Genomic DNA, 20,227 nt, shown 5'->3' with positions numbered 1-20,227 from the left:
GTTCTGCAGCAGCCAAAGTGTGTAAGATGAGGTTCTTTAGCAGCTGAGGTGTGTATTATGAGGTTCTACAGCAGGTGAGGTGTGTATTATGAGGTTCTACAGCAGCTGAGGTGTGTACCATGATGTTTAGTGTGGTGTGTATTGTAAAGGTACTATGTGTCATTTATAAGACTGTTACCACTTAACCCCCTACAGCTACACCACTGGCCAAAGAGACCATGAAGTCTTTGGGAGAACTTTTCATGGCAGACTAGGGTAAATGAAGAAGAAGCAAAAAAGTGAACGACTACAGTCAGAGAAACATCAGTTGTGACTGGATTAACCCCTTAGTGACCACACACATTTTTAAAAAATTGCATTCCAAGAGCTCTACCTTTTTTGTTCTTTCATCAATGTACTTGTATGAGGTCTTATTTTTTGCAGGACAAGTTGCACCCCATCAGGGGGTTTTACTCCATGCACCCCAGACAATCAGCTGTTAGAAGGGGTTTTCTGGACTCAGGTTTTCCAGGAGCTTACCAGAACAACTGGGGGCTCCGTGCCACTAGAGATTTCGACCGCAGTGCTTGGATATATTAGGAAAAGTGGTTTGGAAAGAAAAATTAAAATGAAATGGACCAAAAACCTAATGTTGGCCCGGGTCGTGGTGGCTAGAGGGTGGGGAGCGGATAGACCACCAAACATTGAAGAATGGAAAAACCTATGTGAAAGGGTGCAGAGATATGAATACGCCTGTAAAACAAATCGATAGGGAACGGAAACGGAATAGGTAATAAACCCCGGAAGATGGATTAGGAATAATTGATTAGATTGAAACCCCACAGGACAACCAAGGGAGAGTGGGGAGGGATAGGGGCGGGCGAGGAAGGGGACGGTAAATGTTTTCTGATATGAGAAAAGAAACAGAATAAAAACTGGGATAGTTGACTGATATGATTAATGAAGAAATAGATTTTAAATGCTTGTAAACTTCTTATACTTGGTTAATATGTATGTTGTCTGTTCTTTCTTATGAGCTATATGGAAAACTTTTTGTATGCTGAAAAATAAAAATAAAATTAATAAAAAAAAAAAAAAAAGAAGGGGTTGCAGCTCTCGTGTGAGCGTTGTGTCCTCCTAAATGTTTACCTGCAAGACGTCAGCATTATAGTGGCAGTGCAGTCGGACCGCCACCGATCTGTTATTGATGATCTTTCCCGAGGATAGGTCACCAATATCAGACGACTGGACAAACCCTTTAATGCAGATAAGCCCTTTAAGGCCTCTTTCACACTACTTTTTTTTCCGTTTTGCGGGCCGTTTTTTGCGTTCTGTATATGGTCCGTATACAGAACCATTCATTTCAATGGTTCCGCAAAAAAAAAACGGAATGTACTCCGTATGCATTCCGTTTCCGTATTTCCATTTTTCCGTTCCGTTGAAAGATATAACATGTCCTATTATTGCCCGCAAATCACGTTCCGTGGCTCCATTCAAGTCAGTGGGTCCGCAAAAAAAAACTGAACACATACGGGAATACATCGGTATGTCTTCTGTATCCGTTCCGTTTTTGCGGAACCATCTATTGAAAATGTTATGCCCAGACCAATGTTTTCTATGTAATTACTGTATACTGTATATGCCATAAGGAAAAACGGAATGGAAACCGAAATATAACAGAAACAAAAAAACTGAACAACGGATCCGTGAAAAATGGACTGCAAAACACTGAAATAGCCATACGGTAGTGTGAAAGAGGCCTAATGCAGATTTAAAGCCCATAAATAGACGTTCCTGGGCGGGTTTGGGGGTGTTTCAAATTTGCAAACTACCAGGTTGGTAAGTAATCAGATCAAAGGGCAAAAGTAATAAATGGGAATAAATGCCATCATTGCTACTTCCTATACACAACTACTGTGTAATATACCCCAGAACTGTGCCTGTTGCTGCTATATTTACTGCAACTCCCATCATCTGCTCTGCAAATAAAAACTTTATTGTAACCAAATGGGCCTTGTTTGGCCCACCATCCACCATCAAGTGCACCCCAGCCACCATCAGGTAGGAGACCCCAAAAGCCCAAGGAAAAAATGGTGCACCCTCCACTCACTGCACGGGTGGTCCACGGAGCACTAGAGGGAGAGGGATTAACCACCGTAAAGACTACAACCACCCTCATTGTAACTGCCACAACTCCCATCCTGCCAGCCACTACACCTCCCCTGCGGCCCAGTGTGCTGCATTGAGAGTTCATATCCCCCCATGTTAGGAGTCCCTGGTGAAGATGTGGGTTTCTTCAATTCTTACTGTGAAATCAGAACAGACCCCACTGAGTGCCCTGCCAATGGCACTACATCTATATGGTTACATGCATTCTACTTTTAGGCCCGGAAGTCCTGATTTATAGAGGAGCTCTGTCTTTTGTAACTTATATCATGACTATTTATGATAACTCTGACAGCATGCAGCCATAGAAAGCTGACGGCTGGGTTTATACAGCTAGCAGTGCACGCAATGATCTGTATACCTGTATTCCATGAGCTCCCCCTTGTGGCTGCTGCAGGATACCTCTGTCACACTAAGAGGGGAAGTAGCTGAAATGTTGGGTCACTTCTCATACATACAGTGGTTTAGTAATGACATATGAGAAATGACCATTACCAAAATTTGCCAGGGACGAGTGCTTAGGATTGTCCCTTGAAATTAGAGACATTTTGTTCTTTTTAAATGTTCTAAGTATTTCATTCTGCTGTTTCTGACTGTCTGAGGCTTCTCTCACCCCCAGCTGGTGGACATGTCATGAGGAGAGCACTCCCGGCCCCACATAGCTCAACGTCAGGTCTTCCAGTCCTTTTTTTCCCCTTGGGACAGGGCTTGGGGTGAATCAAGTGGCCACCCTATAAAAGGACTTGAATATCTTAACCAAACAGGGAAGTACAAGCTGTTTGTGTGCCTGTAGAAGGAATATACTAGTTGATAGTAGTAATGTACAGTACGTACCAACATTAGGGAGGGGGGAAAGACTGGTGTCGAGAGAGATTTGAACTGGCAGGATTGTACATGCAGTGTCTGGCGACTGCAGCACCATTGTATCTGTAACATGGCAGGTAATGAAAACTTCCTGAGGGTAAATTAGGAAGACGAAAAGGTCTACAGTAGTGTTGATCATGAATATTCTAATTGCGAATTTTTATCGCGAATATCGGCATTTTGAGAATTTGTGAAGATGTAGAATATAAGTGCTATATATTCGTAATCGCAAATATTCTAGAATTTCTTTTTTTCATTGGTGCCCTCCCTTCTTGCTTGTGGGCCAATCAGAAGGCTGCAATGTCTTTGTCAGAGCTTAGCAAGATCCCTAGCAACCAATAGGAAAGCTGCCTACCCCCTTACTATATAAGAACCTCCCCAGCAGCCATTTTCTCCTGTTTTTTTTGCATTTGAGAGAGAGCAGTGACATTACTGCGCTCTGTGCTCTCATCTGGATCCTTTTCCTTATCCAATTACATTAGTTAGTTAGCTCATATATATAATACAGATAGTTAGTGGGAGATAGTCAGTGTAGGTTAGATAGTGATATAGTGTAGCTGATAGGTTCCAGTGCAGGGTGTTAGGTGGTGTGATAGGAATTACTGTTTCTCTGCTGTCCATACATACATGCTACAGACATAGTGCACCAATCAGTAATATCTACTCAGACCTGATAAAATGGGAAGTTGCATGTATTGCGCAGAAAATATGCGCATCATTAGTGCCGATTTGCACAATCACAAAAATAATGACTGCAAATAACGAATTCCAGAATTCGCAAATTTATTGTGAATATTATGCAAAAATATCGCGAAATATCGCGAAAATGAATATTGCCTATTCCGCTCATCACTAGTCTACAGCACAAAGGGCTGTGCTTGGAAGGAAAATACTTCACAAAAAGTGATGGGCACGTCGATCAAGGCTGTATTTTCCACTGGAGGTACGCCTTACAAGACAAAATCTCAAACCGAAACTCTAATAATCTGCTATACTGGTCTATTTAGCACACAGTAGGTTAAATATTCATGAGTGTTTTATTAATGCCATATAACAGATGCATATGACAGAATGATAAGGATATATCATTTCTGCCTTAGTATATACTGTAAATCCCACAGTTTGAACATTTGCCCGAGAAGATCTCCTGACAAAAATAATTTAGGAAAACTTGAGGATAATACATAAACTAAAAAAGTAGGCAAAACACTTTAAAAACTATGCCTGATGGCACTGGGGAGCAGAAACTGTGAAAGAAACAATACACCAGGTGCCTAATACAGGGTGGAATGTGGGATGAATGATACAATAATTCTCTCCATGTTGATCACTGTACTTGCCTGGAATTTTACTTTAAAGTATGTTCTTCATTTCCAATAAATCTTCATATTAAAGGGGTTTTCCAGGATTTTGATATCAAAGGGGTTGTCTCATCTCAGACAATGGAGGTGTATCGCTAGGATAAGCCACCATTGTCCGATAGGTGCGGGTCCTACCGCCGGGACCCACACCTATATTTGGAACTGAGCCTCGCAGTGTGGTGGCTGGAGGACTCCGGCCCAGCCACCACCAAGCACTCTCCCCATAGAAGTAAATGAGAGCACACCGCGCATGACCGGTCATTGCTCCCATTCACTTCTATAGGGCCAATGGAAATAGCTGAGCCAGCGCTCGGTTATTTTAAGGGCTCCGTTATCGATAGCAGTGGGACCCGCACCTATCAGACAATGGGGGCATATCCTGTCGATATGCCTCCATTTTCTGAGATGAGACCACCCCTTTAATGGCCTATCAGGATAGGTCATCAATATTAGATTAGCAGGAGTTACGTGAATGGGGCTGAGCTGGAATTTCTAGCACAGCCATTATCAAATTAACAGTGCTGGGCTTGGTAAGCGCCACGGCTTCCTCAAATAGCTAATTGGTGGGGGTGCCAGGAGTTGATCTCATATTGGTAACCTATCGTGAGAATAGGCCATGAATATGAAAATCCCAGAGAACACCTTTAAACAGAGGAGAAAGGTGGCAATTTCATATTACATTGTGTCTTAAGTATCAATAAAACAGAAGTAGATGGCTCAGAACTACTGAAAAGGAAAAGGATTTTTTTTTAAAAAAAGGTAATTATTTAATAAGGGAACTTGTCCTCCTCACTGAGGACAGCATAACGTCATCACGGATATGCCAATTTCAGTGGTCTGTCATCTCTGCTTTGGAAGACTCAGGATTTTTCATGAGTTCCTGCTCATCGGCCCACCTGCTGCTGATTGACAGTTTTCTCCAAGGAAAAGAAAATAGAGAGAATACTGTCAATCAGCAGCAGTTGGACAGGGGGAGCAGCAGCTCATAAATATGTCCACTAAGGGTATCACTTGCACTTAATTTGCAGTCCAGATCCATCCCTAGTAACAGACTCATAAGATGGGTCACAGGAAATGGGGGCATATCAGAACTAGCTGAGATCCTGAGATCCTACACAGCTTTTGAAGATGAAAGGAGCTTCCTGTGAGTCTGTGATTTCCTCCTCCATATTTGTTCTGTGAGCTAGCTCTGTCTGGAGCTGAAAACAAATATAGTGGGAAGTAAACAAAAGTACTTCACAGCAGTACATTGCTGGCATACTTTATAGAGGGGATACTCCACTGCTTCTGAGTGTATTGCATCTAGCTGTGCAGCTGAAACAGTGAATAATATGGCCAAGGAAGACTTTATGGAAGCCCAAAAACCACCCGTCCCTTCACAGTTATGATTCTACAGTGCAGCACAGCCATTATGCAAACTTTTTTGAAAACTAAGGAATGCAGACATTAGCAGACCACTGAAATCATGAGATAACAGGTTGCCCTTAATGTATTTTGATTCTATTTTGTCACCTCTAACAATACAATAGAAGATTGTACCCTAGTGATCTTATCCTTTGTTGGCAAACATACAAAAGTAAAGTATGAATACTCCAAAGAAAAGTAGATTATCACTAATAATGTTCAGAATTGTCAATCCTTGCAATACACAACATGCAATTGTACAACAATATAATATTTGCATAAGCTTGTCATCTTAAAGTACAATGGTTGAAAAGACTCTTAGAATATGGTTATATTATTTAAATTAATTGCATTGTTATTTGAAGTGCTGAATGTTGGATTAAGTTCATCTTCATCCTCATCCTCATCCTCATCCTCATCATCGTCTCCATTTTGATTACTGAATTCTTCTTCTGTATCATCATCATTTGCTTCCCCACTTTCAGCTCCCTCAATCACCATTACTTGTGGAGCAGCATCCTCCCTAAACCACACTGACTTGTAACCTCCATCTTCCTTCAAGTCTTTAGTTAAGATGGATTTTACCGTCTTGTCCTCTGAATCAGACCCCCCATCTTCTTCCTCCAATGACTGACTCCCTGCTGGGGCATTCGTTAAAAGTACTGAGCTTACTGCTGCAGCTGAAAGTAGGTTATTTTCATAGGACACTTCGACTATGTCACCATCAATGCCAAAGTCCAGATTTGAAGGCAGTGTTACACTCAAATTATCTTCCTCATTTATGAGTTGTCTATCTCCAGATCCTCCAGAATTCTAGATTAAAAAAGAAAAACGTTAAACTTAAATTACATTTTAAATTAAATGTCCCCGAACTGCAATCCTTCCTGTATCTTTTGCTCATCATTGATGGTCTCAGATTAGTTTAAAGTGAATGCCTATTTTTTAATACCAGAGCCTAAAGTTCCTCCATAGACATAGTTACATGATAAAACGCTGGTTGTTTGCAGTCACCACGAGGGGGAAGCTTAAGAACGTGCAACAAAATTCTGAAGTTGAGATGGAGATTTTGAATTTTATTCCATAGAAACATTTGACCTGCTCTTGACGTTTCCCGGCACAAATGGGAAACAGACACTTCAGATGCAGTGTGAATGCAGTCTAAGCCAATTAACCAGATTGTAGTTACAAGAAAGATTTTCATTATATAAAGAAAAGTGATCTAATTCTGTATGAATTTTGTGTTTTAGTTCTCTAGGGTTTTACAGATCTCTGCTTGTATTTATTTTATTGTGATCCTTCAGGAAGAGTAAAGTAAGGTACATCTCATGTGTCAGCAAACAAATCAGCAGGAGATTAACTTCTCTGTTTAGGATGTCTACAAGATTGTTTCAGGAACATGCAGAAATCCTACAGAAGTCCTAAACAGAGAAGTTCATCTCTTTCTGATTTGTTCCCTTTTCGGCAGGTGGAATGTTTGATGGCCAGACTTAGTCAAGAGAGAGGAGAAGAAAGATGGGGCAGAGGGGGAAAGCTACTGCTCCAGCCAGTTTCCTTATAGCGAGACACAGATGAAAGAAAAGGAGATGAAGAGAGGAATTAATGAATTTTGTAATGTTTTGTAGCTCAGTGTTTACCACTGGTGCCTTGTAGCGCTGAGGTCTTAGCCTTGAATCCGACCAAGGACAACATCTGCATGGGGTTTGTATGTTCTCCTCATGTTTGTATGGGTTCCAGTGCTAAGGCAATATTTATTTAGCTGGACAAACCCTTTAATTAAAAAGTTGACTAAAAGGTAATAAAAAGTCCCACTGCTGGTGCCAGCTTATGTACAGACTGGTGGCCTCTTCCTCTTTCTGACTCTGTGAGTAGACTTGCTGGTGACATTTGCATTATTGGGAGTCTAAAATACAAGCTACTTACATTTCCTGAGTCTTTCATCAGTCTACTCCGTATTGTGTTTCCATATTGCTTATAAATGAGGAAAGCCAGTCCAACCAAACTCAGAGCAAGAACAGCTCCCAGGGTAGCGCCAAGTATTGCCATGTCAGTGGTGGTATAATAATTAGCATTCTGCAATACTCCTTCAGTACCTGCTTGAAAAAGCATACACACCCTAAGTAAGAAACATGGATAGGAAATTGACGTACATTTTTATGAAAAGATCATAATCAAGAATTACTTTCATTTTGTTAAGCAGGAAAAAGTGTGACAATTTTATTTTTATCATTATTATTATTATTATTATCAAGAGCAAGCCTTAACGTGTCCCTGTACTTTAAAAAAAAATGTAATAGGTCATAGTGACATACCAAGGGTTTTGATTGGTGGGAGCCTGAGTGCTGAGACCTCCACTAATTGCTAGAACGAGGAGAAAGAAGCTCTCACACAGAGCACTGTCTCTCCTTGCTGCTGGGGACAGGCTCAGTAGAAAGTCCATAAGCTCATCTTATCTCCTACAGCAAAAAGAGAGAGCGCTCTAGTGATAACCGGGGAACTCAGCACTTGGACCTTGACTGATCAAAACTTTTCACTATGACATTTCAAAAGTTTGACAGGGACACTTTAAAGGGAATTTGTCACCAGAGAGACCCCATTACAAAAAGAGAAGTTATAACTTTAAGATGTTCATAGTTTTGCTCTCCTGGAGAAACTCTGTTCAGTAACAGGTAGAGCTGAAAGACAGAATTCCTGCATCTGTGGCTTGATGAATTCCCCCCTTTATTACTATATGTATATAAATCACTTAATAAAAGTTTCCTTCAAAGGTGCATACAATGATTAATAGGTGTGTAGAAAGATGTGAAGACAGGACACCAAGCCAATAAGGACAACATCTAAAGCACCACTAATGGGACCACCACCACTATGTTCAGTGTAGAGTCTACACTGTAGTATTTGCACTGGATCCATCAGGATTTAGTATCTTGAAAATTCCTTTTGGAGCGATTGATAATTCACCAGTCATATAGTTGAGAGGAAGATGAGTTCCATAATGATTCCTCATAGATGATGCGATTTAATGCCTTGTGTATATAAAATTAGGGCAAATAAAAAGTGGTGCAGTAGCTTATAGCCAACGGGGAGATTATCATACTTTTTTTTTTAACATAGCACAGCCCAGTATTTCCATAGTCCTGACCATCACTGGAAGGAGGAGGTCAGGGAGGGGTGGGAGGTCATTCTCAGGTGGGAATAACTCATTAATATGAGTCATAAAATTAATATTCCATGGATACTAGAGAGGAGCAATTTGTTTAGTAATTAGGCCTAAACACATGTACGGTAACACAGAGCTGTAGTAGGACTCATTCAAGTGCATGGAGCCACTACTATACCTCTGTATACTTCTGGATCTTTAGAGTTTTTTGTATAGGAATATATCCGAAAAAATGGTGGCAAGCCATATGTATGGAGATTTTGTTCCTGTACAGTGGCACATGAAGGACATACTGCCCCTAAGTATTGCTGTTCTGGGGCTTACTCACACTGGGGTGTAGAGGTTGATTCTTGGGATTACTTAAAGTGACTGCCCAGTCATGGGTTAAAAAAATATGACAGCACATACAGGGGATCATTTCCTGCTATTTATTTTCCTCTAATTTTGTTGCACTAGGGCAGAGATGTGATCTGTGACTACAGTTTACCTACAGTGCCCACAGGAAGTCTGAGGTAGTCTGAGAAACACCTCATATCACATCATTGGTTCAGGCTGCTGCTCGTTCCCTCCCACCTGCAGTTCCTTAGCAAAAGGTAATGTGTACCTGCTGTTGAGAACTATCCCATAAGCCATACAGGGGTTAATGAGGTGTTAATGATACTCACCTCATCCACTTGCTGGCAGAGAGGCCATCCACCCCAGTCTTGATTGAAGAAAACCCCCCAAAGGACCTGAATAGAGCGTGATGACATCACTGCGTGATCACCTAGTGAGGTCATCACGCTCGCCACAGGTCCTTTGGCGTGTTTTCTTCAATCAAGACGGGAGTGGGTAGCCTCTCCGTGAGCAAGTTGATGTGGTATAATTTTTTTATTTTCAGCCACCATTTTATAAAAAAATGGATTAGCTACTACGAAGGGAGAGGAAATTCGGCTTCATGGTGAATCGAATTCTTTCCTTAAATTCAAATCGATGTCCACTTCGGATACTTCGATTGGCTTAACACTAGAGGAGATCTCCAGGGTTTTGTGTCTATTTAGAGGGTTTTGTCATCTTTATTAGTTTACGTGATCTGATCTGGGGCATTTATTGTCTGTGGTCTGCAATTAGTTAATGGGTCTATTAGTTTTGGGGGTCTAATCAAGGGTCTATATTATTTATGGGATTTAGGGTCTGTTTGAGTTTTAGGGGTCTCGTCAAAGATCTGTATTTATTTGGGAAGTCTGGTCTTGGGTTAGGGCTTCTGGTCTAGGCCTGTGCTTAGAGGATCTGGTGTCTATATTTGTTTAGGTATCGGCTCTTCTGCTCTGGTGCAGTTATTTGTTTATGGTGGCATTTTTCATACCACCTAATGGTTTTCTTCAAAGAATCTGCTGTCATTATCTCATGTATAATGAACATACAGTGGTTCTTCACAGTTTTCAGGGAAACACAGGAACTCACTCAGGACCCTTCAGTCCATCAGGAGTAGGCACGGACCCATGGCATGGGAACAGAGTACATTGCTTCTGAATGTGTGAGAACATCATAGCAGGTAGTGCATGTGTATTGTGGAGTAGAGCTCAGGATAAGGCATAGAACGTTGGGAAACTGTGAAAGAATTCATCACACAGGTGAAACTATGACCAGAAAAACACACACACACACACATATATTCAGAACATAAAAAAAAAATTCTGGTGTTTAGAAGGTCTTAAAATTAGATAAGTACAACCTCCAGCTGCTGCTAATCAAATGTCCCTAATTAACTGATCATCAGCACGTGTGACCACCTCTATAAAAGCAGAAGTTTTGGAATTTTGCTGGTCATGCGTGTGTGCACAATGCCAAAGAGGACAGCAATGATCTTAGAGAATTATTGCTGCCCATCAAACTGGGAAGGGTTATATGTAGAGATGAGCACATTTTTGAAAAGTTCGATTCGGCCAATTCGCCGAAAATTTACAAAAAAGTTGCTTCATGACTTATTACTTCATCACAAAGAGCATTTTTTGTAAGTAGCGGGTGCAATGACAGGATGCTGCGATAACGCCGCCCTCCGCCATTGTACCTCTCAGATGCCGCGTTCATACATGATCGCGGCATCTGAGTATAAAAGCAGTGAAAAATTAACATAAAAAAATAATTTCATTCAAACTCACCTCCTCCATTTGCTCGCGATGGGCTGGCTGTCGCCATCTTTCTTCAAGATTACGTCATCACGCGGGCGTGGTGAAATCATAAGTCACTGTGCACTGGATTTCGGCAGAGATCTTTAATCAAGATGGTGGCTGGCGGCCATCGTGAGCATATCGAGGAGGTAAGTATGATTTTTTTAAGTTTTTTACATTATTTCAGGTTAAATCGATTCGCTAACATGAAGCACAAGGAAATTCGACTTCAAGGCAAATCTTATTTATCCTGAAATTCGGATAGAATTCCACTTCGTGGGATTCGATTCGCTCATCTCTAGTTATATGGCCGTTTCCAAACAATTTGATGTAAATCATTCTACAGTGAAAAAGATTATTCACAAGTGGAAAACATTCAAGACAATTGACAACAGTGGCATAGCTATAGGGGTCGCAGCGGTCGCAGTTGCTTCCGTGGGCCCTCCTTGCCAGTATTGCTGTATTAGACGCAGTGCGTCTTATAAAATAAACACTAGTGAGCACTTTCATTATAGAAGCATATAAGCAAATAACGCAGTATCAGCATGGTTTCATGAGGGATCGGTCATGTCAAACTAATTTAATCAGTTTCTATGAGGAGGTAAGTTCTAGACTTGAGCGCAGTGCGTCAATGGATGTCGTAATTCCGGACTTCTCTAAGGCATTTGATACTGTACCACATAAAATGTTAATTAATAAAATTAGAATGCTTGGACTGGGGGGAAATGTCTGTAAGTGGGTAAGTAACTGGCTCCTTGATAGAAAACAGAGGGTGGTTGTTAACGGTACATACTCAGATTGGGTGACTGTTACTAGCGGAGTACCTCAGGGGTCAGTATTGAGCCCTATTCTCTTCAAAATATTTATTAATGATCTTGTAGAAGGCTTGCACAGTAAAATATCAATTTTTGCAGATGACACTAAACTGTGTACAGTAATTAACATGAAAGAGGACAGTATACTATTACAGAGGGATCTGGAGGCTTGGGCAGAGAAGTGGAAAATGAGGTTTAACACCGACAAATGTAAGGACATGCACATGGGAAGGAATAATGCAAGTCACCAGTACATACTAAATGGTAAAACACTGGGTAACTCTGACATGGAAAAGGACTTAGGAATTCTAGTGAACAGCAAACTAAGCTGTCAGACAGCTGCTGCCAAGGCCAATAAGATAATGGGTTGCATCAAAAGGGGCATATATGCCCGTGATGAGAACATAGTCCTACCACTTTACAAATCACTAGTCAGACCACACATGGAGTACTGTGTACAGTACAGTTCTGAGTTCCTATGAACAAGGCAGACATAGTAGAGCTGGAAAGGGTTCAGAGGAGGGCAATTAAAGTCATAACTGGTATTGGGGTCTGATCTGAAGATCTGATATCGGGGTCTAATTTAAAAGTCTGATTTGGGTGTCTGAACTGAGGTGTAATATGGGGTCTGATCTGAAAGGTAAGAGGGTATTTTTGTACTGGTGCACATTGTGAGGGGGTATTTGCACTGACGCTCATTATAAGGGGGTATTTTATGTACTGGTGCACATTATAAGGGGGCATTTTTTGTATTGGAACACATTATAAGGGGGGATTTTTGTACTGGCACAAATTAGGGGGTATTTCTCTACTGGCGCACATTATAAGGAGAATTATTACTACTGGGAGACTATGGGGAACATGATTACTAGTATGGGCACAATGGGACTTTATTACTATTGCGGGCGCTGTTAACACTATGCACTCTGGGAGATAATTATTTCTATTGGTGCTACTTTGGGGAGCACTCTTACTGTGGGGGGGGGGGGGCATCCTGGCACAGTTTAGCACAATAATTATTTGGGGGGCATTATGTTTACACTATTAATGTCAGAGACAGTGTTTCCTGGGCGCAGTTATTTTTTAGACCACTGTGTGTCAATAATTATTGAAGGAGAAGCAATCTGTGTGGTACTAGTTTTTTCAGGGGGACTTTTTCTGAAGCACAGTGTACATACTATTGGTGGTGACAGTTATGTGGCGCTGTATTATCCTGTATGGGATCCCCTCCTCCCTTCCTGCTTGCCTTGGTTGCCCCCCCCCCCTCCTTTTTGCCCTTTTTAGGGGTTGGGGTATGTGGGTTTCCTGGGCTACCACCAGGCTGGTTGACAGCAGGGTTGGGGTTAAAAGCAGCACTGTGCGACTTACTGCCCCCTCCCCTTCCCTCCATGTACTCAGTTGAGCCAGCCCCCATAGTATAAAGGTGCCTCCCCATCCTCCTATCTCCCTCTTGGCTGGCCAGCATTGGTTCCCGCCCACCCGCCCTTGGTTTTGTGGGCAGTGGCTCCTGGTTGTGGTTTTGGGGATTCCCGGTTTTTTAACAGTGTTGCCTGAGTTCCTGATTTTTGTTTTCTTTTTTAGTGTGGATCGGTTATACTTCCTTTAAGTCACAGCTGGCGGTATGAATACAAGCAAGAGTACGGGGTGAAGAAAAATGGCAGACTTGCTCACTGGGAGTCCAGCAGCCGGCATACCGCTCCTGATGATTGAAGGTTCGAGCAGTTCAAAGCTCGGGTTTGCTGTGTTTTAGGAGAAATAAAATAAAGCTGTGGACGATCACCACCCAACAATTTGGTAGTTCTGTGTTGATTTACTTGGGTTAGGGTGGCTTTGGAGGGGGGGGGGGGAGGAATTGGTTGCTTGACCTGGTTCGGGGCTGGGTTTCCCGGCAATCTGTTTTGTAGAGCTGTTTGTAATGTTTTTTAATTATGTCTTTAAGTCCTCTTTCACATGGGCGAGAATTCCGCGCGGGTGCAATGCGTGAGGTGAACGCATTGCACCAGCACTGAATCCAGACCCATTCATGTCTATGGGGCTGTGCACATGAGCGGTGATTTTCACGCATCACTTGTGCGTTGCATGAAAATCACAGCATGCTCTATTTTGTGCGTTTTTCACGCAACGCAGGACCTATAGAAGTGAATGGGGCTGCGTGAAAATCGCAAGCATCCGCAAGCAAGTTCGGATGCGGTGCAATTTTCACTCACGGTTGCTAGGAGACGATCGGGATGGGGACCTAATCTTTATTATTTTCCCTTATAACATAGTTATAAGGGAAACTAATAGCATTCTTAATACAGAATGCTTAGTAAAATAGGGCTGGAGGGGTTAAAAAAGAAAAGCTAAATAATTTAACTCATCATAATCCACGTGTTCGCGCAGCCCGGCTTCTCTTCTGTCTTCTTTGAGGAAAAGGACCTGTGGTGAGGTCACTGCGCTCATCACATGGTCCTTCACATGATCCATCACCATGGTGATAGATCATGTGACGGACCATGTGATGAGTGCAGTGATGTCACCATAGGTCCTTTTCCTACTGAACAGCAAAGATGAAGAAAGAAGAGAAGCCGGGCTACGCGAACAAGTGGATTAAGGGCTCTTTCACACTTGCGTTGTCCGGATCCGTACTCCACTTGCCGGAATTACACGCCGGATCCGGAAAAACGCAAGTGAACTGAAAGCATTTGAAGACGGATCCGTCTTCAAAATGCGTTCAGTGTTACTATGGCAGCCAGGACGCTATTAAAGTCCTGGTTGCCATAGTAGTAGTGGGGAGCGGGGGAGCAGTACACTTACAGTCCGTGTGGCTCCCGGGGCGCTCCAGAATGACGTCAGAGCGCCCCAAGCGCATGGATCACGTGCCATGTGATCACGTCATTCATGCGCGTGGGGCGCCCTGACGTCACTCTGGAGCGCCCCGGGAGCCGCACGGACGGTAAGTATACTGCTCCCCCGCTCCCCACTACACTTTACCATGGCTGCCAGGACTTTAGCGTTCCGGCAGCCATGGTAACCATTCAGAAAAAGCTAAACGTTGGATCCGGCAATGCGCCGAAACGACGTTTAGCTTAAGGCCGGATCCGGATTAAGGCCTTTCAATGGGCATTAATTCTGGATCTGGCCTTGCGGCAAGTCTTCAGGATTTTTGGCCGGAGCAAATAGCGCAGCATGCTGCGGTATTTTCTCCGGCCAAAAAACGTTCCGGTCCGGAACTGAAGACATCCTGATGCATCCTGAACAGATTTCTCTCCATTCAGAATGCATTAGGATAAAACTGATCAGGATTCTTCCGGCATAGAGCCCCGACGACGGAACTCTATGCCGGAAGAAAAGAACGCAAGTGTGAAAGAGCCCTAAGGTGAGTTAAATTATTTTTTTATTTTTTTTAACCCCTCCAGCACTATTATACTATGCATTCTGTATCAAGAATGCTATTAGTTTCCCTTATAACCATTTTATAAGGGAAAATAATACAATCTACACAACACCAAACATGCCGATTTTTCTCACGCGCGTGCAAAACGCATTAAAATGTTTTGCACTCGCGCAGAAAAATTGCGCATTTTCCCGCGACGCACCCGCATGTTATCCGGCCCAAAGGCATGACACCCGTGTGAAAGAGGCCTAACAGTAGGGCTGGAGGGAAGGGGTTAGGTTGAGAATTTGGCATGGGGGGGGTGCCGTTTCAGTTTTTACCTCAGGCAGCAGAAAAGCTAGGTGCACCCCTGCCCCTTGCCACAAAGGGCTGGAGGGGGCAAGCTGAACTCTTGTACCCATGAGCCTTTAGCTACGCCCCTGGTTTTCAATCTTCACAGGAGTGGACTCCCCAGCAAATTCACCTCAAAGCCACAACCGTGCAATGCTCAGAGGAATAGCAAAAAAACCAAAATCTACATCTAAGACTCTACAGGCCTCAGTTAGTACTTAGTGACAGCACAATTAGAAAAAGACCAAGAACAAGTTGGGGGTGGGGGGTTGGCAAGAGAAAGCCTTTCTAATAAGAACATGGCCACATGACTTAAGTTTGCAAACGCGCACCTGAACAAACCTCAAGCCTCCTGGAACAATGTTCTTTGGACAGAAGAGATGTTTGGCCACAATGCACAGCTCCATGTTCGGTAAAAATCAAACACAGCATATCAGCATAAACACTTTATACCAACTGTAAAAGCATGGTGATGTTCTGGGCTTGTTCTGCCACTATATGACCTGGGCAATTTAGTAATTGAGTTGACCACGAACTGTATATCAAAGTATTCTGGAGTCAAATGTGAGACCATCAGTACAACAGCTAAAACTTGGCCAAAACTTGTTCATGCAACAGGAGAATGATCCCAAGCACACCAGTAAAGCTACAACATAATTGCTGGGGGGAAAAAATGTGTTGCAATGGCCCAGCCAAAGTGAGATCCATTCCCAACCCCTTTAGAAATGCTGTGGCGGGACCTAAAAAGATCTGTGCATAAACAAATGCCCATAAACCTCAGTGAACTGAAGCAATGTTGTAAAGAACAGTGGTCAAACATTCCTCCAGAAAATGATTACTTTAGGTTATTGCTGCTATATATGGTTCTACAAGCGAATGATTCATGGGTACTTACTTTTTCACGCACAGCTTTTCCATTTTACTTTCACACTTGCGGCAGAGGATTCCGGCAGGCAGTTCCGTCGCCGGAACTGCCTGCCGGATCCATCAATACGTATGCAAACTGATGGCATTTGTCAGACGGATCAGGATCCTGATCCGTATGACAAATGCATTGAAATGCCGGATCCGTCTCTCCGGTGTTATCTAGAAAAACAGATCCGGCTTTTTTTTTTTTCACATTTTTGCCCGGATTCGGCATTAATATATGTCAATAAGAAAAAATGCTGGATCCGGCATTCCGGCAAGTGTTCTTGAATTTTGGACGGCGATAAAACCGCAGCATGCTGCGGTATTATCTCCGTCCTAAAAAGGCAAAAAGACTGAACTGAAGACATCCTGATGCATCCTGAACGGATTGCTCTCTATTCAGAATGCATTAGGATAAAACTGATCAGTTATTTTCTGGTATTGAGCTCCTAGGACGGTTGTATTTACCTAATTCTAAGACCTTATAAGGACCAGATTTCTTGTATGCCTAATACATAAAACCATAGAATTCAAAGGGAGTGTACCTTGTTCTTATGACTCTCTCTCTCTCTATATATATATATATCTTAAGCACATACAAATTAAGGTCTGTTCAAAAAATTCACCTGGAACCACAGGTGCATGTTAATGTTGTGTGTGATGTACTTATTGTAGTGCTTCTGCTAACAGATAAATGTGTAACAGGTTTTATGTGAAAATAATATGTTGTGGTCTTTATTCTGGTGGTTATGGTAATACCTGGCTCTGGATTTTTAGCAGTACTACCTGTCCCAGTGGTAGTACTCCCTGTAATAGTGCCTGTTTCTGTGGTAGGAGAAGTTGTAACAGTTCCAGTTTCAGCAATGGTACTTTTTGTTGTCTGAGTAGAGGGAGTTCTAGTGATACCTGTCGAACTAATGCCGCTTGGTGTTATCCGAGTAGATGGAGTTGTAGTTCTAGTGGTACCTGTCCCAGTAGTGGTACTTGTTGTTGTCCAAGTAGTTGGAGTTGGAGTGGTACCTGTTCCAGTGGTGGTGCTTGTTGTTGTCTGACTAGATGGAGTTGTAGTTGTGGTGGTACCTGTCCCAGTAGTGGTGCTTGTTGTTGTCCGAGTAGAAGGAGTAGTAGTTGTAGTGGTACCTGTTCCAGTGGTGGTGATGGTTGTTGTCCGAGTTGAAGGAGTAGTAGTTGTGGTTGTACCTGTTCCTGTGGTGGTGCTTGTTGTCCGACTAGATGGATTTGTAGTTGTAGTGGTACCTGTCCCAGTAGTGGTGCTTGTTGTTGTCTGAGTAGAAGGAGTAGTAGTTGTAGTGGTACCTGTTCCAGTGGTGGTGCTTGTTGTTATCTGAGTAGAAGGAGTAGTAGTTGTAGTGGTGCCTGTTCCAGTGGTGGTGCTTGTTGTTGTCTGAGTAGAAGGAGTAGTAGTTGTAGTGGTACCTGTTCCAGTGGTGGTGCTTGTTGTTGTCCGACTAGATGGATTTGTAGTTGTAGTGGTACCTGTCCCAGTAGCAGTATTTGTTGTCTGAGTAGAGGGAATTGTAGTTTTAGTGGTACCTGTTCCAGCAGTCGTGCTGGTTGTTGTCCGTGTTGAAGGAGTAGTAGTTGTAGTGGTACCTGTTCCAGCAGTCGTGCTGGTTGTTGTCCTTGTAGAAGGAGTAGTAGTTGTAGTGGTACCTGTTCCAGCAGTCGTGCTGGTCGTTGTCTGAGTAGAAGGAGTAGTAGTTGTAGTGGTACCTGTTCCAGAAGTGGTGCTGATTGTTGTTGGAGTAGAGTGAGTTGTGGCTTTAGTGGTGCTTGTTGTTGTACTTGTGGTAGTGGTGAGTGCTATACAAGAAATAGATATTCCAAAGTCAATAATAACGTCATTATAATTATTGTACCTTAAAAGGTTTTACTATGATTTAACAGATATGCTCATGTCTTTACTTACCAAATGTATATCTACCCTATGCTCTTTCATTGTGAATTTGGACTCTGCTTTCCTGTTTTCACCATGTAAACAAATCCCTATGGTTTGTTTCCATCCCTGTATGTAGCACATCCTGTTGCTCTATCCAACCAAACCCATGATGCACTTCTCCTTTCTCTGCCACAGCCTCCTGCACCGCCACTAACCACGCCCAGCTAGTTTATAGCTCCTCCCACCCAGCTACTTACATAGACACACCTCTATTACTGCCCCTGTTGCTGCTCTGACATGCCCATGGACATAACATCACAGAAAGTAAGAAAGAGCTGCATGGACATGGTCACATGACCACAGCTCAGAATGGAAGACACGAGCAATAGAGGTAAAAGAAACACATTACAAAATTACAACTACCTTCATAAATAATTATTTTAAAGGATGTTGATGCAAACTGGAAAACCCCTTTAATGTTTGCAATTAGATTTACCATTTAACAGTTCAATCCTCCCCATATTCATAATACAATCTACTTGGAAAATCTAATTTTGGATGCTTATTAAACATGAACGTTTTTTAATTAGCATTATCTGTATTCTATAGTGAGAAGATAATGCGATCAGTAATGGTTCTGCCATAACCCACACGTCTGTAAATTGAACTGTGGCCCTGTATTCTAAGGCTACTTTCACACTAGCGTTAATATTTTCCGGTATTAAGATCCGTCATAGGGTCTCAATACCAGAAAAAAACACTTTTGTTTTGTCCCCATTCGTTGTCAATGGGGACAAAACGTAACTGAACAGAACGGAATGCTCCAAAATGTATTCTGTTCCGTTCTCATACAGGAGAGCTTTGCTGTGGGGTGGAATATTCAGGCTAAGGCTTAGGGCTCATGCACACGACAGTATTTTGCGTTCAGTATACTGGCCGTTTTTTTAGTTCAGTATGCGGAACATATATTGAACCATTCATTTTAGGCCTCATGCACACGAACGTATTTTTTAACGTCCCGCAAAACGTGGTTCCGTTGTACCGTGATCCGTGCCCGTTTTTTTATCCATGGGTCTGCCGTGATTTTTGGAGGATCCACGGACATGAAAGATGAAAAAAAAATCTAAGTCAAGTTTGCCATTGAAATGATAGGAAAAAACGGACACGGATCACGGACACGGATCACGGACACGGATGACAATCTTGTGTGCATCCGTGATTTTCACGGACCCATTGACTTGAATGGGCCCGTGAACCGTTGGCCGTGAAAAAAATAGGACAGGTTATATTTTTTTCACGGCCTCGAAACACGGATCACGGGCGCGGTGTAAAAACGGTGCAGAAGCCGAGTTTTCTACGGCCCCGTTGAAAGTCAATGGAGCCGCAGAAAAAAACAGAAAACGGCACAACGGCCCACGGGTGCACACAACGGTCGTGTGCATGAGGCCTCAATGGTTCAGCAAAAAAAAACTGAAGTGTCTCCGTGTGCATTCCGTTTCAGTATTTCCGTATTTCCGTACCATGAAAAGATAGAACATGTCCTATTCTTGTCTGCAAATCACGGTGCTTGGCTCCATTCAAGTCAATGGGTGCGCAAAACAAAGGAACACATACAGAAATCTGTATCCGTTCCGTTTTTGCGGGACCATCTATTGAAAATGTTATGCCCAGCCCAATTTTTTTCTATGTAATTACTGTATAATGTATATGGCATACGTAAAAAACGGAACGTAAAAACGGAAAGGAAACGGAATAAAAAAACGGAACAACAGATCCATATAAAACGGACCGCAAAACACTGAAAAAGCCATACGGT

The 20,227-nt window shown here is 42.6% G+C and overlaps 1 protein-coding gene across 1 annotated transcript in view; it reads right to left on the bottom strand.

The window, feature by feature from the left end:
• Positions 1-3,848: 3,848 nt before the first annotated feature.
• CDHR5 (cadherin related family member 5) overlaps positions 3,849-20,227 on the bottom strand; it is a 52,514-nt gene continuing 36,135 nt past the window's right edge. Inside the window, 3 exon segments of the mRNA XM_044270432.1 lie at positions 3,849-6,587; positions 7,695-7,864; positions 17,271-18,335. Of these exon segments, the coding sequence (XP_044126367.1) occupies positions 6,093-6,587; positions 7,695-7,864; positions 17,271-18,335 (1,730 nt within the window). The 3' untranslated portion in view covers positions 3,849-6,092.

The sequence above is a fragment of the Bufo gargarizans genome, chromosome 10, assembly GCF_014858855.1.
Source record: "Bufo gargarizans isolate SCDJY-AF-19 chromosome 10, ASM1485885v1, whole genome shotgun sequence".
NCBI classification, from domain to species: Eukaryota; Metazoa; Chordata; class Amphibia; order Anura; family Bufonidae; genus Bufo; species Bufo gargarizans.
This window is presented reverse-complemented; position numbering and strand designations above follow the sequence as displayed.